The sequence below is a fragment of the Sciurus carolinensis genome, chromosome 6 (assembly GCF_902686445.1).
Source record: "Sciurus carolinensis chromosome 6, mSciCar1.2, whole genome shotgun sequence".
Lineage (NCBI taxonomy): Eukaryota > Metazoa > Chordata > Mammalia > Rodentia > Sciuridae > Sciurus > Sciurus carolinensis.
Window position 1 is genome coordinate 27,659,442 of NC_062218.1, and position 20,246 is coordinate 27,679,687.

The 20,246-nt window shown below is 43.8% G+C and overlaps 1 protein-coding gene across 10 annotated transcripts in view; it reads left to right on the forward strand.

The window, feature by feature from the left end:
* Pdzd2 (PDZ domain containing 2) overlaps nucleotides 1–20,246 on the forward strand; it is a 362,396-nt gene that overhangs the window by 287,941 nt on the left and 54,209 nt on the right. For all 10 annotated transcript variants that reach the window (XM_047555256.1, XM_047555263.1, XM_047555261.1 and 7 more), the window contains one exon: nucleotides 17,185–17,296. In XM_047555256.1, coding sequence (XP_047411212.1) covers nucleotides 17,185–17,296 — 112 coding nt within the window. The remainder of the gene's footprint in view (nucleotides 1–17,184; nucleotides 17,297–20,246) is intronic.

Sequence of the window (20,246 nt, forward strand, 5' to 3'; positions counted from 1 at the left end):
CACCTGCCCTCCTCTCAGGTTATCTGGCTCTGCCTTTCTCTCAAAGACCAGAAACAGCACCAAGTTATCTGTGAAGCCTCCCTCTGCTTGGAGTACCTACAGTGATCTGTCCCTCTCCCAATGTGCCAGTCCCTGCTGCCCTGGCCCTTAGCTCCTGCTGTTCTCTATTTTGCTGACTGTTTATCACTTCCAGGAAGGAAAAATACTCAGAATTTAAAAAATTTGAAGTCAGGTATACCTACTTGGGCCATCAGTACCCCACTGAAGTACCTTGTAGTCAGTACATACTCAGTACTTATTTCTTAATCATAAAGCTATCTGTTGTACAGCAATGGTTCTCAAGTGTGGTCCCTGGACCAGGGGTATGAGCATCTCTTGGGAACTTGTTAGAAATGCAGATCCTAGGTTCTATCCAGCCCCACTGAATCAGAAAATTCTAGGAGCAGCATTCAGCAATTTTTCTTTTTTTTTTTTTTTTTTTTTTTTTGCGGTGCTGGGGATTGAACCCAGGGCCTTGTGCTTGATAGGCAAGCACTCTACCAACTGAGCTATATCCCTAGTCCCAGCAATTTGTTTTTAATCGGTCATCCAGGTGATTTGGACCCAGGCTAAGGTTTGAGAGAACCACTGCTATAGGTCCTCCAATAAAAAGAGTGGCACGTGAGGTGCTATTACTGACCATTCAGAAAAAAAAAAAAAGTGTGTGTTCTGTCCCAAGTGTGAACAATCATAGTTAATCTGAAAAAAAAAAAAAAAAAAAAAAATAGACCTTTTTCGGGTGTGTGGGGGGGAGGCGGGAAGATCCATGCCCTACCCCTCCAAAAGTGACTTCTTTTTTTTTTTTTTTTAAATAAAGGAGTTTCATCATGACAGGGTTGGAAATGGGTGATGTCTCTTGAGTGAATCAGAACTTCTCTCCCTTTTTATATTTTTAACAAAAAACAAAACCCTCAAAAATGGAAATAATGGTTGTCTCTGCCAAATGTATGGTTGTCACCGCTGAGCTAGGAAGAGTTTGTTTAGCACATCAATCAAGAGACCTGTATCCGGCTTCCTTTGGCATCAAGAGAATCAGTTCTAGCATTTCTGGAATCGCAGTTGGGGAAATCTGGGAAAACTTTTGGGAGATTAGGAATTGGGAAAGACCAGAGGACCTCATCTCTTGAAAGGAGTGAAGAGCAAAGCTGGACCTTGCAACTCTGTAAGTCTGACGTGGCTGTGTGATGCTTGCTTTGTGGTCACGGAGGCGAGAACCTGGAAGAGGGTATCCTTGAGGTAGATACTCATTTTTGGAAAGAAATCAGGGGGCCTTTTGTGTTTTGTTTAGGTAGAATAGTTGATAAAGTGCCCATTCTGTGTGTTTCCAGAAGTGTCTAGGTGTGGAAGACTATTATCACAACATCTCAAAGTGTCATTTCTGGTTGATTCAAGTTGCTCTGGATGGGAAACTCTCTCTCCTTTGGGATCTGAGCTAGATTTTTCTGTGAGTTGAACTTAAGTGTCTAATACAAAGAACAAAGAGCACCAAGTTCATGAAGCTGTGATTAGTATTAAAACAGGAAGTTGTGCCTTCCTACTGGAAATTAGACCTTCACGGACTAAAACTATGAATGCAGAGAAACACTGGCACAGGGCTCCCGAGCTTTTATAAGGGGAGCCGGTGTTTTCCTACAGCTTCGAGGTACTGTGAAGACTTGGTGCCTCGACAGGCAGCACAATGGTCCTCAGAATCTCTCTGAACCCAGGGCAGTTGCAGTCTCTGCTCAGAGACTCATGCAAGTGTGCAGGCGGCCCTCATCTGTCTGCTGTGCAGCAGGAGGGTGTGGTGTATGTAGGCTGGCTTCAGATCCCAGGGCATGTCTGAAAGGCCCATTCTGCAGGTCCATGTGGGGCAGGGGCCAGGAGTTTGTTTTCAAAGACTTCCCACATGACTCTCATACTCACCCAGATTGTAAAAGTGAAAATGGCAGGGCTCCTAAGAGTCTCCTGTTAAGGACTGGATAACACTCTGGACCTCTCTGTGCACTGAGAGGAAGGAAGGTTGTAGGCCCCATTCTGCCTCCCTCCTTCCTTCAGTTTGAGAACAGGGGGGACAAGGCCAAGGGGGTTGTAGTGCTCATGGGACACTTGGCAAGCACAGGTCCCCAGCCTGCTCCAGATCCTCAGGCACTGACTTGGTTACAGGTCATCATCTCCTTACCTTCCCCAACACCAGCTCACGGTATATAGACTGTGCTAGGGATGCAAAAACTGTCCAGCACCTGAGTTCTGCATTTTTTCCTCTTCCCTACCCAGATCTATGAACTACCCTTTCTCCACAGTTCTATACTCCACCACCTAGGTCTCAGTTCCCTTTGATGCTCCTTAAGCAACACTTTAACTGGCATGAGACAGAAGTCATAGCACGATAGTCAATGCAGCACGCAAAATGGCTAGCGCAAGATAAGAAAGAAAAGACTGCAATTGTTGCTGGTCTAAGAAAATAAGAGTTAAGTTTGGGGGTGGTTTTTATTTGGTTTGTTTTCATACTTAAGGAGATGGAGTGATTATTTAAATGGGCGGGTGGGTGGGGGGAGATAAGAATAATTACTGGGTCAGAATGCATTGCCCCCAAAACTGCTGACATGTGAGTTAGGTTTGTCCTGGTGGCACGTTTTCAAGGACTTGTTCCAGCTTGCTACCTGGCTCTGTGCTGCGTTTTCACCCACGTCGTTTGCAGTTCTCAAGGAAGTAAACAACTCATGATACTGACATAGAAACGCAAATATGGTATTCCACATGCAGTCTCCCCGCACAGGGGCCTCAGAGGAGAGTGGGCATCCCAGAGAGGAAGCCAGGTGGTCCCTGCCGGAATGGGAGGGAAATATTAGAACTTATCTAGGTCTTATCATTTTAGGTTGCTTTGTGTCTTTTAGGGCATGGGGACATGAGTACAGTACCGTAGGCTTACGATTTATCTATCTATGTTGGGAGCAATCCATGGCTTCCCAAACTAAAAGGGCTGACAACATAGCATGGAGCCATAAGAAACACAGATAAAGAAAACCTCTCCGCACACAGCCAACTTCATTTGGACTTGAATTTTCCTTCAAATTTCAATGAAAAGAAAATATGGCCCTCTAGAGTATATCAGAAGGTTCTCTGCCCTCAAGTTAATTTTTTTTATTAAAAAAAAAATTATAGAACTCATAGAGTGACTTTATCACTTTGGGTAAATTGCTTTACTGTCTTTGGGTCTTCCAGCACAATATCTCCAAGCTGTCTTTCAACCCTGACCCTTGTTACATACTTTCCTTTTTTTTAATACCATCCCCTGTTTTCTTAATTTAGATCTGCCTGTCTTTGGGGGGTTTAAATCTGTCATCCACACATTGAAACATAAAGTAAAATATATTAAGATTTAAGGGAAGGTGACAACTCAGAAATAAAAAACATCTTCAGCCATAGACAAAGTGGTAAGCAATAAATACAGAGGGGGACAGGATAATGTGCCTCATTTGTTCACTGTGTATCTCAGGGCAACTTTGTTTATGAGCTTTGAAGTTGTAAAGGGATGATAAATTATTGGTGTTTTCTGAGACCACCAGTGGAGGTAATTCAGGTACACACTCAGAATCTTACGCCAAGAGGAACAGGAGGTCCCTCTTCACTTCCATTCCAGTTATTTGTGCTGGTCTTTAGGCAAATAACAAAATTACCTTTGATAGTGTGTAGATGCGTTAGATAAATGGGCCTTGAGTGCTAGGGAAAAAACACATCTCACTTAAAGGTTTCATGGACCTTGGAAGAGTTGAGGTCTTTTGATATTTTTCTTTCTAGTCACATCTTATGCAACATGGTAGCACAGAGCCTGGGAAATCAAAACAAAGCAAAATACAAGAGGTCAGAAGTTCCCCTGTGGAATCCAGGGCAGAAATTTCTCAGAGAAACAGAGCTGTGTAAAACCAATAGAATTCTCCCATCCCCGCCCCCTGGAGTTTGTGTTTGCCTGCCTAGCTTTTTGTTTGCTGTTTGTTGGCTTGTTTTTGCTTGCCTAGCTTTGTACGCAAGTACTGATTTAGTTCCCTAGATGACATTTGCAGAAAAAGAAGTCATGGTTCTTGCCGTTTTTACTCCTTCACTTAAATACCCTCCCTTCTACACCTTGACTATCAAGATTTGAAAGCCCCACATTCCTCGGAGACTTTTCTAATTACTCCAGCCTTCAGTCACTTCTACCGTCTCTGATTGACAATTTTGTCTGTTTCTTACATGTTAGCGCTTAAAATCAGAAAGTCAGCTCCTGATTTTATAAATGGACAGATGGAACAAATGTATTTATTTAATAAATATTTGTGGAAATATCTTTTAAGCTAGGAGTAACAAATAGATGGTCCACACGTCATACACCCACCCCCTCCTGTTTAGCTCCCAGGGTAGATATCTCTAAGTCTTCCTAAAGTTCTTCCCACCACTTACCATGGTCAACCACAGAAGTTTATAGCAGGTGCCCACCACCCAGCCATAGTATGATTCAGTGCTGTTTTCCAGTCAGCTCAACATCTCCATCCACGTGCCAAGAGAGCCCTGTGCTGGGTACTCTCCTCCTCTCTTACAATGTCTGTTATTCCAAAATGAAGAATTATTTCTGACTTTCCATTTTCCCTCTTCTGTATAATAAATCCTTTGGTGCTCTATGCTGTATTGACTTGGAGGAGATAAAATAATATTTGACTAGTCCCTAGGATTTCTGCAGGAACCCTCCCAGAAACGAGTGACATCCTAACTCAGAAACATGACCTGCACAGTGGTCCACAAAAAGGAAGTTTTAAGGCCCATTCAAAGAACAACAAAAAGTCTACTGAGGGCAAACGTTCAGCCTGTGCTCTTAGTTCCAGACCAAGGAATTACAACTTCTTTTATGAGGACTGTGACTCATTGATGGCTTTTCAGTTGTGACAGGCTCGGGGTTTCTGTAGTGAGGTTACTTGGGCAGTGGCGTAGAGGAAGAGTTGGAGAGATGACAGGCAGGTTGGAGACAGAGAGGTGGACATGGAGGCCGCTGCCATAGCCCACTGAGAAGTAGCCAGAGCCAGGGCTGAAGGACAGGGACTGTGAAGCTGGGGAGGAAGGGAACTGTGTGGTGGGTGGTCAGTGGGAGGAAGGGAGTAGAGTCCTCCCATCGTTGGGGTGCTGGCTTCTGGTTTCAATTTGGTGTTGTTTTAGGGGGCTTTTTTGGTTTGGTTTGGTTTGGTATTGGTTTGGGGTGAGGGGTGGTTGTTGTTGGTTTTGTTTTTATTTTTGTTTTTTCCCCTGAAGGCAGGGTCATTCCTGGAGATGTTTTGACCTGGTTTCTGTTTAATTTTGAGCCCTCCTGCCTCCTGTCCTCTCTTCCTTGCTTGCTGGCTCACTTTACACAAGTATCCTGGAGCCTAGTGCCCTCCAACTACTGTACACTCGCTCACCAAGGTCCCCACAGCATCCTCTGTCCTCTACGAGGTTCCAGGTCCCCGAGCAGCCTCTCCTCCCTTCTTCTGCCAGCCATTTGCTCTCCTTTCACCACCAACAAGAAACAAATGCTTTCCATTCCTTCCAAACAATGTTAGAGAAGCAACCTGACTTAAATGATATTCGGTAATCCTATGACACTAGCAGAGCGTGAATATTAAAGAGAATTCTTGTTATGTCAAGTGAGTCTCTCCTTTTTTTGGATGTCATTTGAAGATCAAAGAAAAAAATCAGGCAACGTAGATGAGTCCAAAGAGGAATACTATGGTAGACCAGCAAGCCTTCCAGCTTCTTACCCACTTGCCAGTTCCTTCCCTTCAACTTGCTAAGTTATATTTTCTAAAAATACTAGAGTTTCTTTGCCTTGACTTAGGGCTGGAATCGGCACCATTCCTATGGATGAGGAGTCAGCACCTGTGAAGGCCAAATGGTAAACATTTCATGCTCTGCCGGCCGGAGTCTGTTGCTCAATTCTGCCTTGGTATTTCCAGAACAGCCATGACAACAAGTAAACTAGTGGGCATGACTGAGCTCCAGTAAAACTTTAAAAAAACAAGCAGTGGCCCCTTTTGGTCCCCAGGCAGGAGTTTGCAGAGCCCTGGCTGATCTTTGGTGTATCCAGGTCAGCTCTCCCCTTGCTGCTTCCCACGGGGCTTCATTCAGCACATCGCTGTTTCTCATCAGAGTCTTAAGGAAACATGTATCGGCATCACACACTCAGTACTGCCCCTGAAATTGAAGAATTCAGAATACAGCCTGTATGCATCTAGAAAACGCTGTACAAGGCTTAAGCTTTAAGGTACTACCTAGAAACTAACCACCACGATGCCTTCTTCTTACTCTAAACACTGCCTGGGATATGCTTAGTTAGGATGATCTTTTTCTGTTATCATAAGCCAAAGAAGTATGAAAATTGCTCTAAAAAAGGTTTGTGTATGTTTGTGTGGAATGCTGTTACTACAGAACTGGATTTGATCAGCTGCTGTCTTGGGGCACCTCTGACAACTCATCCCTTATTTTCTTTCCTGCTGATCCTCTTACTTATCTCTTTTATAGGCCATTTATTTGCATTTTTAAATTTCTCTCTGGGGCCAGGGATGGAACCCAGGGCCTTGAGCATGCTAGGCAGGTGCTCTACCACTGAGTTACATCCCCAGTCCATGCCTTTTTTTTTTTTAAACAGTCCTTCTACCTCTACGTCTTGTGTCTGAAGATCTACACACACACACACACACACACACACACACACACACACACACGATCATTCTGGAGTTAAGGGTAAAGCATGTCAAAGTCCTGCACTAGGAGATCTGTCAGTGAACCTGGCAGCCAGCTCCTGCTGAGAAATGACCTATGTGACTTCCCTTCAGTGAACCCACAAACCCAAAGAATGCCATACCCACTGTACCCTTATCCATTAGGTTACAGGGAAGTGGCAAGAGTGAGAGAGCCCTGCTTCACAGAGAATGTCGTCCTTGCCTTACCTCATTTTGAAATCTACACCAAGGAGGAGTGTATGCAGATTCCCCTCTGACATCTACATTCAAAGAACTGAGAGTCCCTGAAGGACACTGTCCTCTCTTTAGGAAAGTGACACAAACCCACCATGAGAGGGTCAAACAGGGCATAATGACTGATGCCTTGAAGGTGATTTCTTACCTTGAATTCTTTTTTTCTATACTGGAGATTGAACTCAGGGGCACTCTACCAATGAGCTACATCCCAGCCCCTTTTTATTTTTCACTTAGAGACAAAATTTGACTAAGTTGCCCAGGCCAGTCTCAAACTTGCAATCCTCCTGCCTCAGCCTACCCAGTCATGGGATAAGAGGTGCATGCACTATGATTGGCTGTCTTCTTTGCCTCAACTTTCTAAGCAACCAAGAGATCTGTTTAATTTGTATGCATAAAAATCACCCAAATAATCACCAACAGAGTCCATTCAGCCCATTCAACTTTAGGGGGACAATGAAAGGGAAGAGACTGGGAACAGGCTCAGATAGAACAAGGGCAGTATTATCTGCAGACAGCAGACGTCAGCTGCAGCTCTTCCCCCAGCTGCATCTGGTGGGGAAGAGGGCACGTTCTGCACTCTGCGTGTACCAGGGCATGCTGGGGGCTGCTGAGTTTTACTTTCCAGTTTTACTCTTCTCCTCTTTAGTCCTGAGTTACTGTCTTTGCGGGAGAGCAGTGGGTCTGGCGTAGCAGTAGTTTCACGTTTTAATTTCTGCAGTCAGCTTGCAGGCTTCTTGCCACTTCATGCTGATTTATTGTTGTTCCGATTCCCTCTTTCTGAATGGTTATTCATTTCCAGCCCCGGCCTCTCGGATGGCCATCTGGTTCTCTTTTGGTCACTCGAACATCTGCCCCAGAGATTTGGAAAATGAGCTTCCTTTGGCAGCCTAAAAATAATCTTAGTGTGGCTGAAGCCTGAAAGGGAAATCACCGGGCTCCACAGTCCTGTGGGCACTGATGGGGGAAAAGCCAGTCAAGCTTCCTGGGATTCAGACTGAGATGTCTTCTATCACATCTGCAATTTTTTTTTTTTCCAAATGCTAGAAACTGTAAAAATGTGGTGTGAACTGGGTACCACCAGAAGTTTTCCCCTGGGACCAGATATGCTTGCACTGTGGGAATGGGTGGGGAGAAAAGCCACTTTGCCTGGTTTGTTTGTAAGGCCTCAAGATCTCACTGAGAAAGACAGAAGATGCTCAGAAGGTAAACATTAGATTAGTCACAGTGTGTCCAAGGAGATCTCATAAATGCTTTGAACTGTTATGGGACATTTCTAAGTACTAGTCTTTTAGCTTGAACCCAAGGGGCATGTCTCATAAGAAACGATTTGCTTCCACTCCCAGAAGACTAAATTTTGCCAGAAGCTAAAACTCAGACCCTATGGTTTTTCTCATACAAAAGTGCAGTTTTTCAGAAGTTCTGGGATGAAATAAAATGCTAACATAATGATAATCAAGTAAATGCCAACAAATTCATATCTTCTTGCAAGTCATAATCCAAACATGTTAAAATCTAAAGTAATTAACATCCAAACTTAAATTTCCTTGACCTTTTGAGGTTAAAAAAAAAAAAAAGCATTTAATAGCCTCCTTTGATCTCTCCTGTATCTTATTTTTCTTCATCTAAGCTAATGAGATTGCTGGAAATACATTGTATTTTTCAACCTTTGCAGCCTGAGCTGTTTTCCACTGGAACAAATATGGTTTCTTCAGCTCCAATAACATTAAATTCATTCAACAGCAAGTATCTCATGTGCTTTACTTTTCAGCGACTTGTAGATGAACAAAGAGTAAATGAACACACAATGATGTCAAATCATTGACCCCCACAACCATGGCATTTAGAAAAATGAGCCAAATCAACCCCAAGACAGTTGTCCCAGGCAAAATTTTGTTCCTGGGACTTTAATTTTTCCAAAGACAATATCAAGAACTATAAAAAGTCTGAGATTTTACACTACAGCTTTAAAGTGTCTTCTTGGCAGAAGATATGAGATTCTTGGGTCCAAGACAAATGACTTTATTACTCATGGTGCAGCAACTGGATTTTGGCTTTCTCTATCTAGTTTAGGATTAAATCCCAATTTAAAGTTTCATGCTCACATCACACCCCATTCCAAATTCTGTAGTAGTAATGAGAAAACTCAAGTATAGACACATGCAGGGGACTTGCAGCACAGGTAAAGAATCCTGAGCATAAGCAACTTCAATCCTTTATGATGGGCTAGAAGCAAGTCTAACTAGCCTTTATTTACTTCAGAGAGAGAGGGATTATCTTTCTTATACCAGAGAGCAAATAAACCTACCCCTTCCTCCTAGTACTCTATTTCTAGCTTTCAAGGCTGTTCACTCTAGGTACATCCTTGAAAAGATAGATATCCGGGTAAAAACAGCCTGTGCCTCCATTCACAAGCCATATAGAAATGCACGAGATCTAGAGTTCTCTCTCAATTGACTATAGCAGAGAAATTCAGTAACATCAAGCAAAGAAAGATTGATGATGAAAATATTCTTGACTTCTCTTAAAGATGTCCATCAGTCTTTGATAATTGTCAGGTGTTCATAACCATGAACTTAAATTCAATTGGCAAGGAATTTTCTTCCCAATTGGGGTTGAGGGAGATCAAACTGGTCCTACTTAAAGTGACTTTAGTGCATTCAAAAGCTTCTTGGTTTGCATTTTACACTTTGACATAAAAATATTGGGTTTCCTGGTGTACTGTATTGAGCCTCAGAGTAAGAATTTTCCATCCCGGACCACATTTTCCATTTATACTGTCTCTTGGCCCAAAATTGCTAAGACTGAAGAAGCTACATCTCTCTTCCCTTTGCTCAGCTGGGAAAACACCATCTGCAGATTCATGAACCAGACCTACTGTTGATGATTCTACAGCCTCTGCCCTAATAAACTACTGCAGGATAATACCTCTGCCACCAACTCCTTCAGATTCATCTTTCCTCAGGTTTTAAATGTTCAAAGGGTTGAGTAGTATTGCTTTCTGTCACATTTTTTGGTCAGTAATTGGATGCCTCTAGGGTTTTATACCCTTCCCCTTGGGGGAGGATTCCCTTGAATTCCTTTTTCACCTTCTGCTTAAATTGGTTCCTTTTCTTCTTTCACAGCCCTGTTTGCTGGATTTGGATGACTTTAAAATTTTTCCTTCTGTTCCTTTGCTTTCTAACTCAGAATCTTTTTTCCTAAAATACTAATCTAGATTCTGTCATATGGGGTCCATCATTATGAAAAGATGGAATCAATGAGTCCTCAGTCTCCATTATTCAAATGCATGTTGACCATCACTGCCAGCTCAGTTAGCCAGTTCCACTCAGAAACTACATCAAGCACTGCCTGGGGCTTCCCGCTGACTCCCTCCCTATTTCTCGTGTTTACTTCCTCAGGATTTCTAATTTTATACATTTCTCAAGTCACTTGCATCAGGGCAACAACAACTCTGTCCTTCGGAATTTTCCTCAGGAATTCTTTTTACTCTTTCTGGTCTTTCTCACCGCTTACCTTTAAACCTGTCTACTTTCTGATCTCTCTTGGTATAGCTGCCCCAAATCTTCTTACTAAAGCTCTTCATTTGCAGGGATTTTTGTTTTTGTTTTTGTTTTTGTTTTGTACTGGGGATTGAAGTCAGGGTCACTTAACCACTGAGCCACATCCCCAGCCCTTTTTTTTTTTTTTTTTTTTTTTTTTTTTTTTTTAATGATTCTTATTTTGATTCAGGGTCTCGCTAAGTTGCCCAGGACCTCCCTAAGTTGCTGAGGCTAACCTCAGACTTGTGATTCCCCTGGGCTCATCTGCAGTTTTAAAATCACATCTCTCTCTGTTTTCTGCAACTGGGATCCCATTCTCTTGCTCTGGTTTTGCCTCTGTTCCTTGGCTAGATTTCTCCTCCCCCTCCTCCTCCTCCTCCTCCTCTTCTTCCTCCTCCTCCTCCTCCTCTTCTTCCTCTTCCTCCTCTTCCTCTCCCCCCACCCTCAACACTTTCCTACTACGAATCTACCTCAAGGCCTTGCTCCTGCTAGGAAGTGCTCTCCGGATGAGGTACACCACCAGCCCTGCAGACGCTCATGTGCTTGTAGTTCATATGCCGAGGGGGACAGGTTCCATAATTGCTATTCAGAATACATATCTTCTACACGGCAGCATGATGACAATGATTCCCCCTCAATTTTTGCTTGATAGGCTACTTCGGGGTGGCTAAAAAGCTTTCCTTCTCCCATTGTCTGTCTCTGGAGTAACTTCATGAAAGAACAGGGAAGACTGCAGCTCAGTTCTGCATCTCCTCTGGCTGGTGCTTCCACACTGGGGTGGTAATTCTGAAAGGCCAGCCCTGGCCTGCTTCCGTCAGCCTGGGCCTTCGTGTGCTGTGATAGCTCTCCTGGTGATTCTGCGGCACATCAGAGCTTATCCAGGCCATCCCCAGCCCCCAAGAAGCTTTGTAAAATATCGGACTGCTGTGAAGGCTCGCAACAGTCACCTGAACTCTTGGCCATTTCTTGTCCATTGTTCCAACCTTACCTTGGTGTCTTCTTCCAGAGCTCCTCTGCTGGCCACTCCTGATTTCTGGGAAAGCTTATATGCAAACGGGGTTTCTATTCCACTTTCTTTAATCCCTACTTAGGATTCAGCATAAATCAGACCTGTTACCACCCATCTGACTGCTGACCAGTTTCCAGAATTCTGTTGCTGTTGTCTTCTATTCTTTTTGTCCTTGTGGAATTATTCCTTCCTCCCTCCTTACCTCCTCCCTTATTCCTTCCCCTCCCTGTCTTGTAGCAGGATTTTAAGAGGGAAATCTATCACCATTAATCAGAAAACTTTACCACTTAATTCTTAAATGCAGACCTCTATTTTGAGATGAAGATACTAAAATGGTATAACCAGGATTTGTGCTCAGTCAGTTGGATTCTTAACCACTCTGCCCACCAAGGTGCTAGAAGCTAAAGAAGCTTCTTCACTGACAGAGAATTTCATAGGTTACGGATACAGAAGAGGATGGAAGAGAGGGACTTCATGGAAATTGGCAAATGTTATTAGATTCCAAAAGTCTAATGGCATTGTTTTATAACATGTAAATTAGAAACTGCTTATGAATAATAGATTGTATCAACTGTTTCACTGAACTGAAGGACTTTCAAGAGAACTAACTTTCTGCAGATTTCATTTTAGAACAACGAAAATGACATTTTCAGAACAGTTTGATGTGTTCTGTGTATCAGGGCAAAATTCACACAGCAAAGGGATTCTGTTAGAGTGTGGACATTTTTCAGACAGTAGTCATAAGAATAAGGAAAGGCTCATTGTAATCAAAATTATACTTCGTCCGCTGCTACTTCCTGCTTTAATCTGGAAATAATGTGGCTAGGCAGCCACTTCCTGTTCACTGAGTTACAATTCACCTAACATCATGACAAATCAGTTTTCTGTTACAGGAGGAAATAGTCCCACTTAAATTCAGAATTCTATTGCTATGGTTTGAGTAAATTCAGTGTTGGAAATCTAATCCTCAAACAACAGTGTTGGAAGGTGGGGCCTAATAAGAGGTGACTAGAGCCATCATGAATGGATTAATGTCATGGTGTGAGAAGTTTATTTATTGCAAGAGCAGGTTTATTGTAAAGGCGAGTTTGACCCTCTGTTGCTCTCTTGTCCTTTTGCAAGGACATAGCAAGAAGGCCCTCTCCAGTTGCTGTCACCTTGATATTGGACTTCCTGACCTGCAAAACTGTGAGGAATTCACTTCTTTTCTTTATAAATTATCCAGACTCTGGTATTGTGTTATGGAAACACAAAATGGATTCAGAAACCTTTGCCAACAGTAGCAAAAATAGTAGGTTTTCCACACAGTATGTTCTGAAATAGAATTCACTCCTAGTCTGAGCTCACCCTTGGCAATGCTTTGAGATGTCTCTAAATCCATTCTTATTGGGTCTAGCCACAAGGTTGGGTAGTAACACATGCTGTTGTTAGCATAGGATTTCTCTGACATAAAAAAATCTCACTGCCATCTTGTAGATCATGGAAACTAAATCTCATTTCATTCTTGCATTGAGGGATTGGGGTGCAGGGAAGCATTGTTCTTTAAGACTGTGATTCCTTACCTTTAAACCACCTCCCTTGACTTCTAACTATGAAGAAGAGCTTATAGTATTTTTGTTTGTGTCTTACGGTCTTCAGATTTGACAGTACTATGGCAAATGTAACCTCCTGTACAACTCAACACCACTTTTTCTGCATTCTTACTTTCTTCATTTGCAAGCTATCCTAGATCCTACATATGTGTTGTGAGCAAAAAAACCTTACTTGAGGGTCTCGGTTTTATTTCCTCATCTGTCAAATGGAAGCAATACTATTTACCATGGGATATATATTTGCTGTGAAAATTAAATGGAAAAAAACCTAGAGTGAACTAAATACTTGTACAGTATTGACAATCCAAATGACTCATTTATTAAAAAGCTTCTTCTAGTTGAGGGGGAGACATCCTGGGAATATATGAGCTGGTGTTCAGAGATGGAGAATTGAGCTGCAACCTTGGCTCTCGTGTGCTGAGAGGCCCCGGAAGGCCACTTACCTCCCCGGGTACTCGTGAGTGCTTCTGTCTTGTCCAGAATTCCTCTCATTCTGTGAATGCCCGAGGCTCTGTTAGGGAGATGGAGGGAAGGGGCGGGGGGGGGAGGGGGGGTTCAGATGCACTGTGTAGTCAACTACTCACTTAATGGGCACCGAAGGAGGTGGTGACTGGCAAGCAGGGGAGTGCCTTATGTGAAGGTTGGCAGCCTGGGTCAGGAGGTGTAAACAGGAGGAGGGAAGAAATAAACAACCGAGTCTCCAGTAATTGCTGTTTGTAGGCTGGACACAGGTTCTCTCCATCAAGTCTTTAATCCATGCAAAGGAGCCCTGCGGTTCCCTCTGGACCATTCCTATTTGCATGTCTCTGTTGCACGTGGCCCCTGATCTCTGGCAGATCTCAAAAATGGTTCTTTTTCACTGGTGGCATCAGTGTCAGAATTCAAGGTTGGAAACAACATCCCTCTAAAAAAATTATCTAAAGTTGTCCTCAAGATTCCATTCTCCCCTGCCCCATCCCTGTTCCCCATCCTGAAGATCGAATCCAGGGGCACTTCATCACTGAGCTACAACAACAACCCTTTTCATGTTTGGTTTTGAGACAGGGCCTCACATTTGCTTAGGACCTCATTAGTTGCTGAGGCTGGCCTCACACTTTCAATCCTCCTGCCTCTGCCTCCCCAGTTGCTGGGATTGCGTGTGTGTGTCACCACATCAGCTTTGCCTTTTCTTTGTATTTAAACCTGGACAACTACCTGCCAGCTGCTGGCATTGTAATATGAATGCACTAAATTTGTTATCTTTGTTTTATATATCAGGATTAATTTATTTTCCCAATGCCCTTTCTTTAGCTGTGCCTATCTCTTCCTTTTCAGACCTTTTTATTCCTCTTCCTTATCTAGAAAGATACTTGAGCTTGAGGAAAAAGAGGAAATCTTCCGAATCTTATTATTATATATAAAACTATATAAATAATATCCTCATAAGCAGGGGTAGTTGGAGACTTCTCTACTTCATATATTTTATACACTGATTTTGAGATACAGGATATAATATATTACCTGTTAAAATCAGGTGGGACTTTTTTGCATTATAATTACATGATTTTTCAGTGTCAAAGGATATCTTATATGCATTTAAAAAATGTCCATGTTCCTGCATATGAATCTTATCTATTTTATTGTTAGACTTTTTCTCCAGAACCTCAAAGAAAAATAAATTTTCTGAGGAGAAAGTTTATTGTTTGATGTATCTCATAAGTTTGGTATGTATAAATTACCTCCTCAAGTTTTTAATAAATCAAACACATAAATTTCCTTTCTCCATCTCTTAATTGTACTTTTTAGCATGTTTGGCTTTTCTAGGACAGAGGACCCACAAAACTGGTGAGCATCCTTCCCACATCACCAGCTCCTTGGGATCCTATTCTAGACACACGGCTGGAGTTATGTGTGGGCCCAGTCCTGCACGTAACCTGGGCGGTGCACGTGTCTGGGAGGTGGATGGTCAGGACGTGGGAGGGTAATGCATGGAACGTCAGTGACTGGAAACGTCATCAGGCGACTCACGCTTCAGTGAGCGACAGACTGTACGTGTGACTGTGGTCCTGGGAGATGACCGAAAGGTTTCTGTTTCCTAGTGATGTCATTGTGCACTGTGTCGTGTGCTGCAGGTGCTGCCGGTATACACAAGCCTGTGCCATCAGTCAGGTAAAAATAAGGCATCTGCCATCATGTACAGGACATAATATTTGACAATAGACATAGTTATGTTACTGGTTTACATAGTTACTATAAGAACCCAGAAACCACTCTGGACGCGGGAACTCACATAAGAGAGTTTATTAAGCAAACAGGCAGAGTGTCTCCCTGCAGGGTAAGAGAGAAAATGAGAGAGAGAGAGAGAGAGAAAGAGAAAGAACGCACAAGATAGAGTGAAAGCCAGGTGGAGAGAGCATGAAACCGAGGAGGATAGAGAGAAAGAAAATGACGGGAGAGTCATTCTTAAGCAGTGGAATTTCCTGGGCTAACAAGGGACCAGTAACAGAGAGGGATACTTGCAGGCTGACCGATGAACCAATAGCCAGCTAGGATGTTCACAGACTGACAAGCTAGGTTGTAAGTTGGGAGGCAGAGAAATGGCTGCAGTGTAAAGGGCGGGAGAGCAGCTTTATATTATATTATAGTTACTATGCTTTTTACTATTGTTTTAGAGTATACTCCTACTTACTAGTTACTATAAGACAACATATGATGTTATGCTGGCAGCAGCCTCAGACATCTTTTGTTTACATTCAGCTGTAGCAGGAGGCCACGCCGAGTGATTGACCTAGACCATCTAGCTTTGTGGCAGTACACTCTGTAGCCAGCCATGGTGGTGCATGCCTGTAATCCCAGAGACTCAGGAGGCTGAGGCAGGAGGATTGTTAAATTCAAGGCTAGCCTCAGCAGTTTAGCAAAGCCCAAAGCAACTTAGGGAGATCCTGCTTCAAAATAAAAAATAAAAAGGACTTGGGATGTAGCTCAGTGGTAAAGAGCCCCTGAGTTCAATCCCCAGTATTAAAAAAATAATAACAACAACACTCCATAATGTTCTTACAATGAACAGATTGTCTAATACCACATTTCTCAGCACACATTCCCATCATTGAGCCTTGCATGCCTATAGTTTTTTTGACTGCCACAAAATCAAAGTTTTATACTACATTTTAGAAGTTTTTGAGAGCTTGGTCCTTGTTCCCAATGCCAATTCAATAATGAGGACATGGTTTTGAGGAAAAGGAAAAAGGTTTATTGCTTTGCTAGCAAAGGAGAAACACAAGGAGACTCCTGTCCCAAAGGCTGGGATTCTGCCCATCAACAGGAACAGGGGAATTTACAGAGGTGACTCAAAGGCTAAATTCCTCGCGTTCTCAGTATGGAGTTGTAATTCACTTGTTAATTTGGAAGATAGTCATTTTTGAGATCTTCTGGTGCCATCCCCAAAGGCTGGATTACTTTGTTCCTGGTGGGTGGGTGTGTGCTCAGGGACACAAAACTCTGACTAGGATTGGGAAGAAAGGTTGTCCTGTTTCCCCTGAGATTAGGGAGGGGGAGAGATTAGGGAGGAGCAGGGAGCAAGGAAGAGAAAGAAACATGTCCATTTTAAAAATATGTTTCAGTGGCAGAGCAGCAGGAGTTATATCCAAAGTTTAAAGTGGACCACCATTACACAGGAACCTTAAAATTGGGTTTTAACTTCTGATTTCATATTTATTACAACTTGCATTGTAGGAAAAGTTCTGACCCACAAGCCAAGAGACCAGGTTATAGTTGTGTTTTTGCCATTGACTACCCTGGGTGACCTTGACCTACAGGTTCCTCTAATCTAGAATGACAGGCAAACAGCCCAAGGACTGCTTCCAGTTTGAAACCTCCCTGTATGCTGAGGAAGGATTTGCCAGCATGCAGCTGTCAGGCTGCAGGTTACCTGAAGGACTGTGCTTTGAACCTCTGAATCTCTTTTCTCACATGACACCTGCTCCTTGAACCTTAACTCCTTGGAGAGGTAGCATGCGTCATTCCAGGACTAGCCTCTCCCATCGGCTCTGTTCCCTGTATTTCAGATGCCTGAGACGGATGAACCCCAGGATGTGTGCGGCCCTGAGGATTCCAAGGGGAACTTGGAAAGTCCCAAACAGGGCAACAGTAAAATGAAGCTCAAGAGTCGTCTGTCGGGTAAGTGGCGACTCTGCCTGCTACTACCTGAAGATGAGCTTTCCGCCTCGGGAGTGGGGAGATGATGTCATTAACGGCATGAGCACTTTTATTCCTTAACCTCAGAATTGCTCTTCCTTAGTAAGATGCCTGCCCCTGGCACAACAGCACCATTAAGCCTAGCTGCCCACGTGAATATTTTTGTTTGAGTCATCACAAAGTGAATGTCTACATGGCTGTGTCTCCACCAAAACGTAAATCTCTGTGGTTCATTTATTTTCGTAGGATTTCAGGTGACCCCCCTTCAGTGGTACACCCCTGGTTGTCCATCTTCCCAACCCTCAGCAAACCAGAATAAGTGACAAAGAGCCATTTATCTAATATCAAATTTGCATCTCAACTAATCAGGAACAAATAGGATGGAATTACAGCTTTTTGAACAAGTAGATTCTGTATTCTCTACTTCCTGGGCATTTCCTTAGAGTCACTGGCCTGTGCCCTGAGGGATCGAATGCCAAAAGCCGAGGTCACGTGCAGACACGTGATGACTTTCCTGGGTCCTCGGCATTTTTGCCTTGATGGGTCATTTCTTCCACAAAAAATAAGAATTAGATTTTATGCCTGTGTTGGTATAAAGATACAGGCTGGGTTCATTTAAATCTATTTGTTGCTATTATGTTCAATTTTTTCTGCATTTAAAAAGTAATTAAAACATCCCTGTGCGTCCTTGAAAGTGTCTTGGGCCTCTGGCACTGCATTTTCTGGCTTAATTGGCCTAATGGAGAAGCTGATCCTGGCTACCCACCCATGATAGTCATCTGGGATGATTTTTCTTTTTTCTTTCCCTTTTTTTTTTGGGCGGGGGGTGGGGGGGCAGGTAACAGAGAATTGAACCCAGGGGTGCTCTACCTCTGAGCTACACCCCAGCTCTTTTTATTTTATTTTGAGACAGGGTCTCACCAAGCTTCCCAGGCTGGCCTTAAACTTGTGATCCTCCTGCCTCAGCCTCCCTAGTCTCTGGAATGATAACCATGTCTCAACCCTCCTGGCTCTCAAAAGCAAGAACTGTGAAGCCTGGCAGCACCAGGCTTACCCCTCAGCTCTTGAGTTACCTTACCCCCTTAGGCTGATTACTGCGCCTCCCCAAACTTCTACTTCCTACCTAAAATAAGAGAATAATACCCTGACCTTGAAAAGTTGGGCAGATTTTTTTTTTTAATGTACATAATTCATCTAGGGTAATGCATAATGTGTTACTATCCAAAACCCGTCAGTGTCCTCTACCACCCAGATTGATAGAGGGGGCAGTAACCATGCTACCAGCCAAAGCATCTCCCCCCGCCCTCTCTGCCTGGCCTCTGCTGAGTCTATTCTCAGACAAGATGGCAGGTGTAGGACCATAAAAGACATCGCTTTTCAACAAAGTAAACAAAGTCAATTGTATTTGTAGCTCTGCGCACTTCGGTGGCGTCAGAACATGAACAAGTGTTTCGTGGATTTGTGAGAAAAAGAGAATGGTGCTGGGGGAGGCCGAGGAGGAGACTGGTGCAGGTTTCCACTTGGAGGCAGCGACCAGCACCCACCCCACCAGCCCTGAGCAGCATTTAGAAATCCTGCTTGCATTTGGGGCGAGGGAGTCTGGAGGTTGCAGAGGAGGCCCTGAGGTCAGCTCACAGAGCTCTGAGAAAATGCAGGGACCTTTGAAACCAACCTGGTCACGTTCTTCATTTTATGGATGAGACCTGAGAAGTTAAGGGAAACCCAAAGGTCACTCAGTCCAAGCCGGGAAAAGGAGCTGCCCACCTCAGGCAGACATTTCTTCTTCCAACCCTTTGGTTTCCTGGGCATCATGAAAGAATTCTGTCCCCTGTCGGGGGCTTCCTAGATTCATCTATGTAGGAAGGGGGACATAGCTGAGGGGCCTTCCAGATGTGTGATTTTCTAATTCTGTTCATGCTAGTGTTAGGCAGCTTTTTGTTGCTGGGACAAAAATGCCTGAGAAAAGTAACTTAGAGAAAAGATTTATTTGGGATCACAGGTTCAGAAGCTTCAGTTCGTGGTTGTCTGGCTGCACGGCTTTGGGCCTGAGGTGAGCAGAACATCATGACCAAAGGAAAGGGTGTTATGGAGGAAAAGCACTCACAGCAGCCAGGAAGCAGAGAGAGGGGGAGGAGGGCTCCGAGACTCATGCAGTCCCCAACGACACCACCCAATGGCTGACTTCTTTCAACCAAGCCCCGCCTCCTACAGTTTCCACCACCTCCCAGGAGTCCATTCAGCTATGAATTGATTACTCTTATGAGGTCAGAGCCCTCCTGACCCAGTCACTTCCCAAATGACCCACCTCAGGACATTGCTGCATTGGGACCGAGCCTCCAACACCTGAGCCTTGAGGACATTCCAGATTGACTGTGTTAATGCTGTAAATTTAGAATGAGCAGCATGTCTAGCTGAGCATTATATCCAGCACTGCCACTGTTTGTCACAAAGGACTGCCACCCTCTCTCCCTATGGCCATGACATGGGAATGCAGAACAGGGAGAAGTACCTATACACGCCCACCAGAGCTGCGTTCAGTTCCCAGCTACACCCCTTCTGGTGGGACAAGTGACCTGGGACAAGTGACTTGTCTAGGCCTCAGTTTCTTCCTGTGTCAAACGAGGATTATAACATACATTTATCCTGCCAGTAAATGTGGGAGCCTTCCAAGTGCCAAGCCCCAATGGCAGACGAGTAGAGAGTCTGCCTGTGGCACTGTCATTCTGAGGGTGGAAGCGATGGCCCTCCCTCGTGGTGGCTGCCACCATTATTACTGTTGTCATCTTTAATACCAAGTTCATTCTCATCATTTCATTCTAATTGTTCTCGCCTGTTTCCCTCTCAGAGGGAACATTTGTGAGGGTTCAGACAGGAGACTTTCCAAGAACTCCTGGTCCCAGGGGAGACCAGGCACACCTGCACCCAGCAGTGG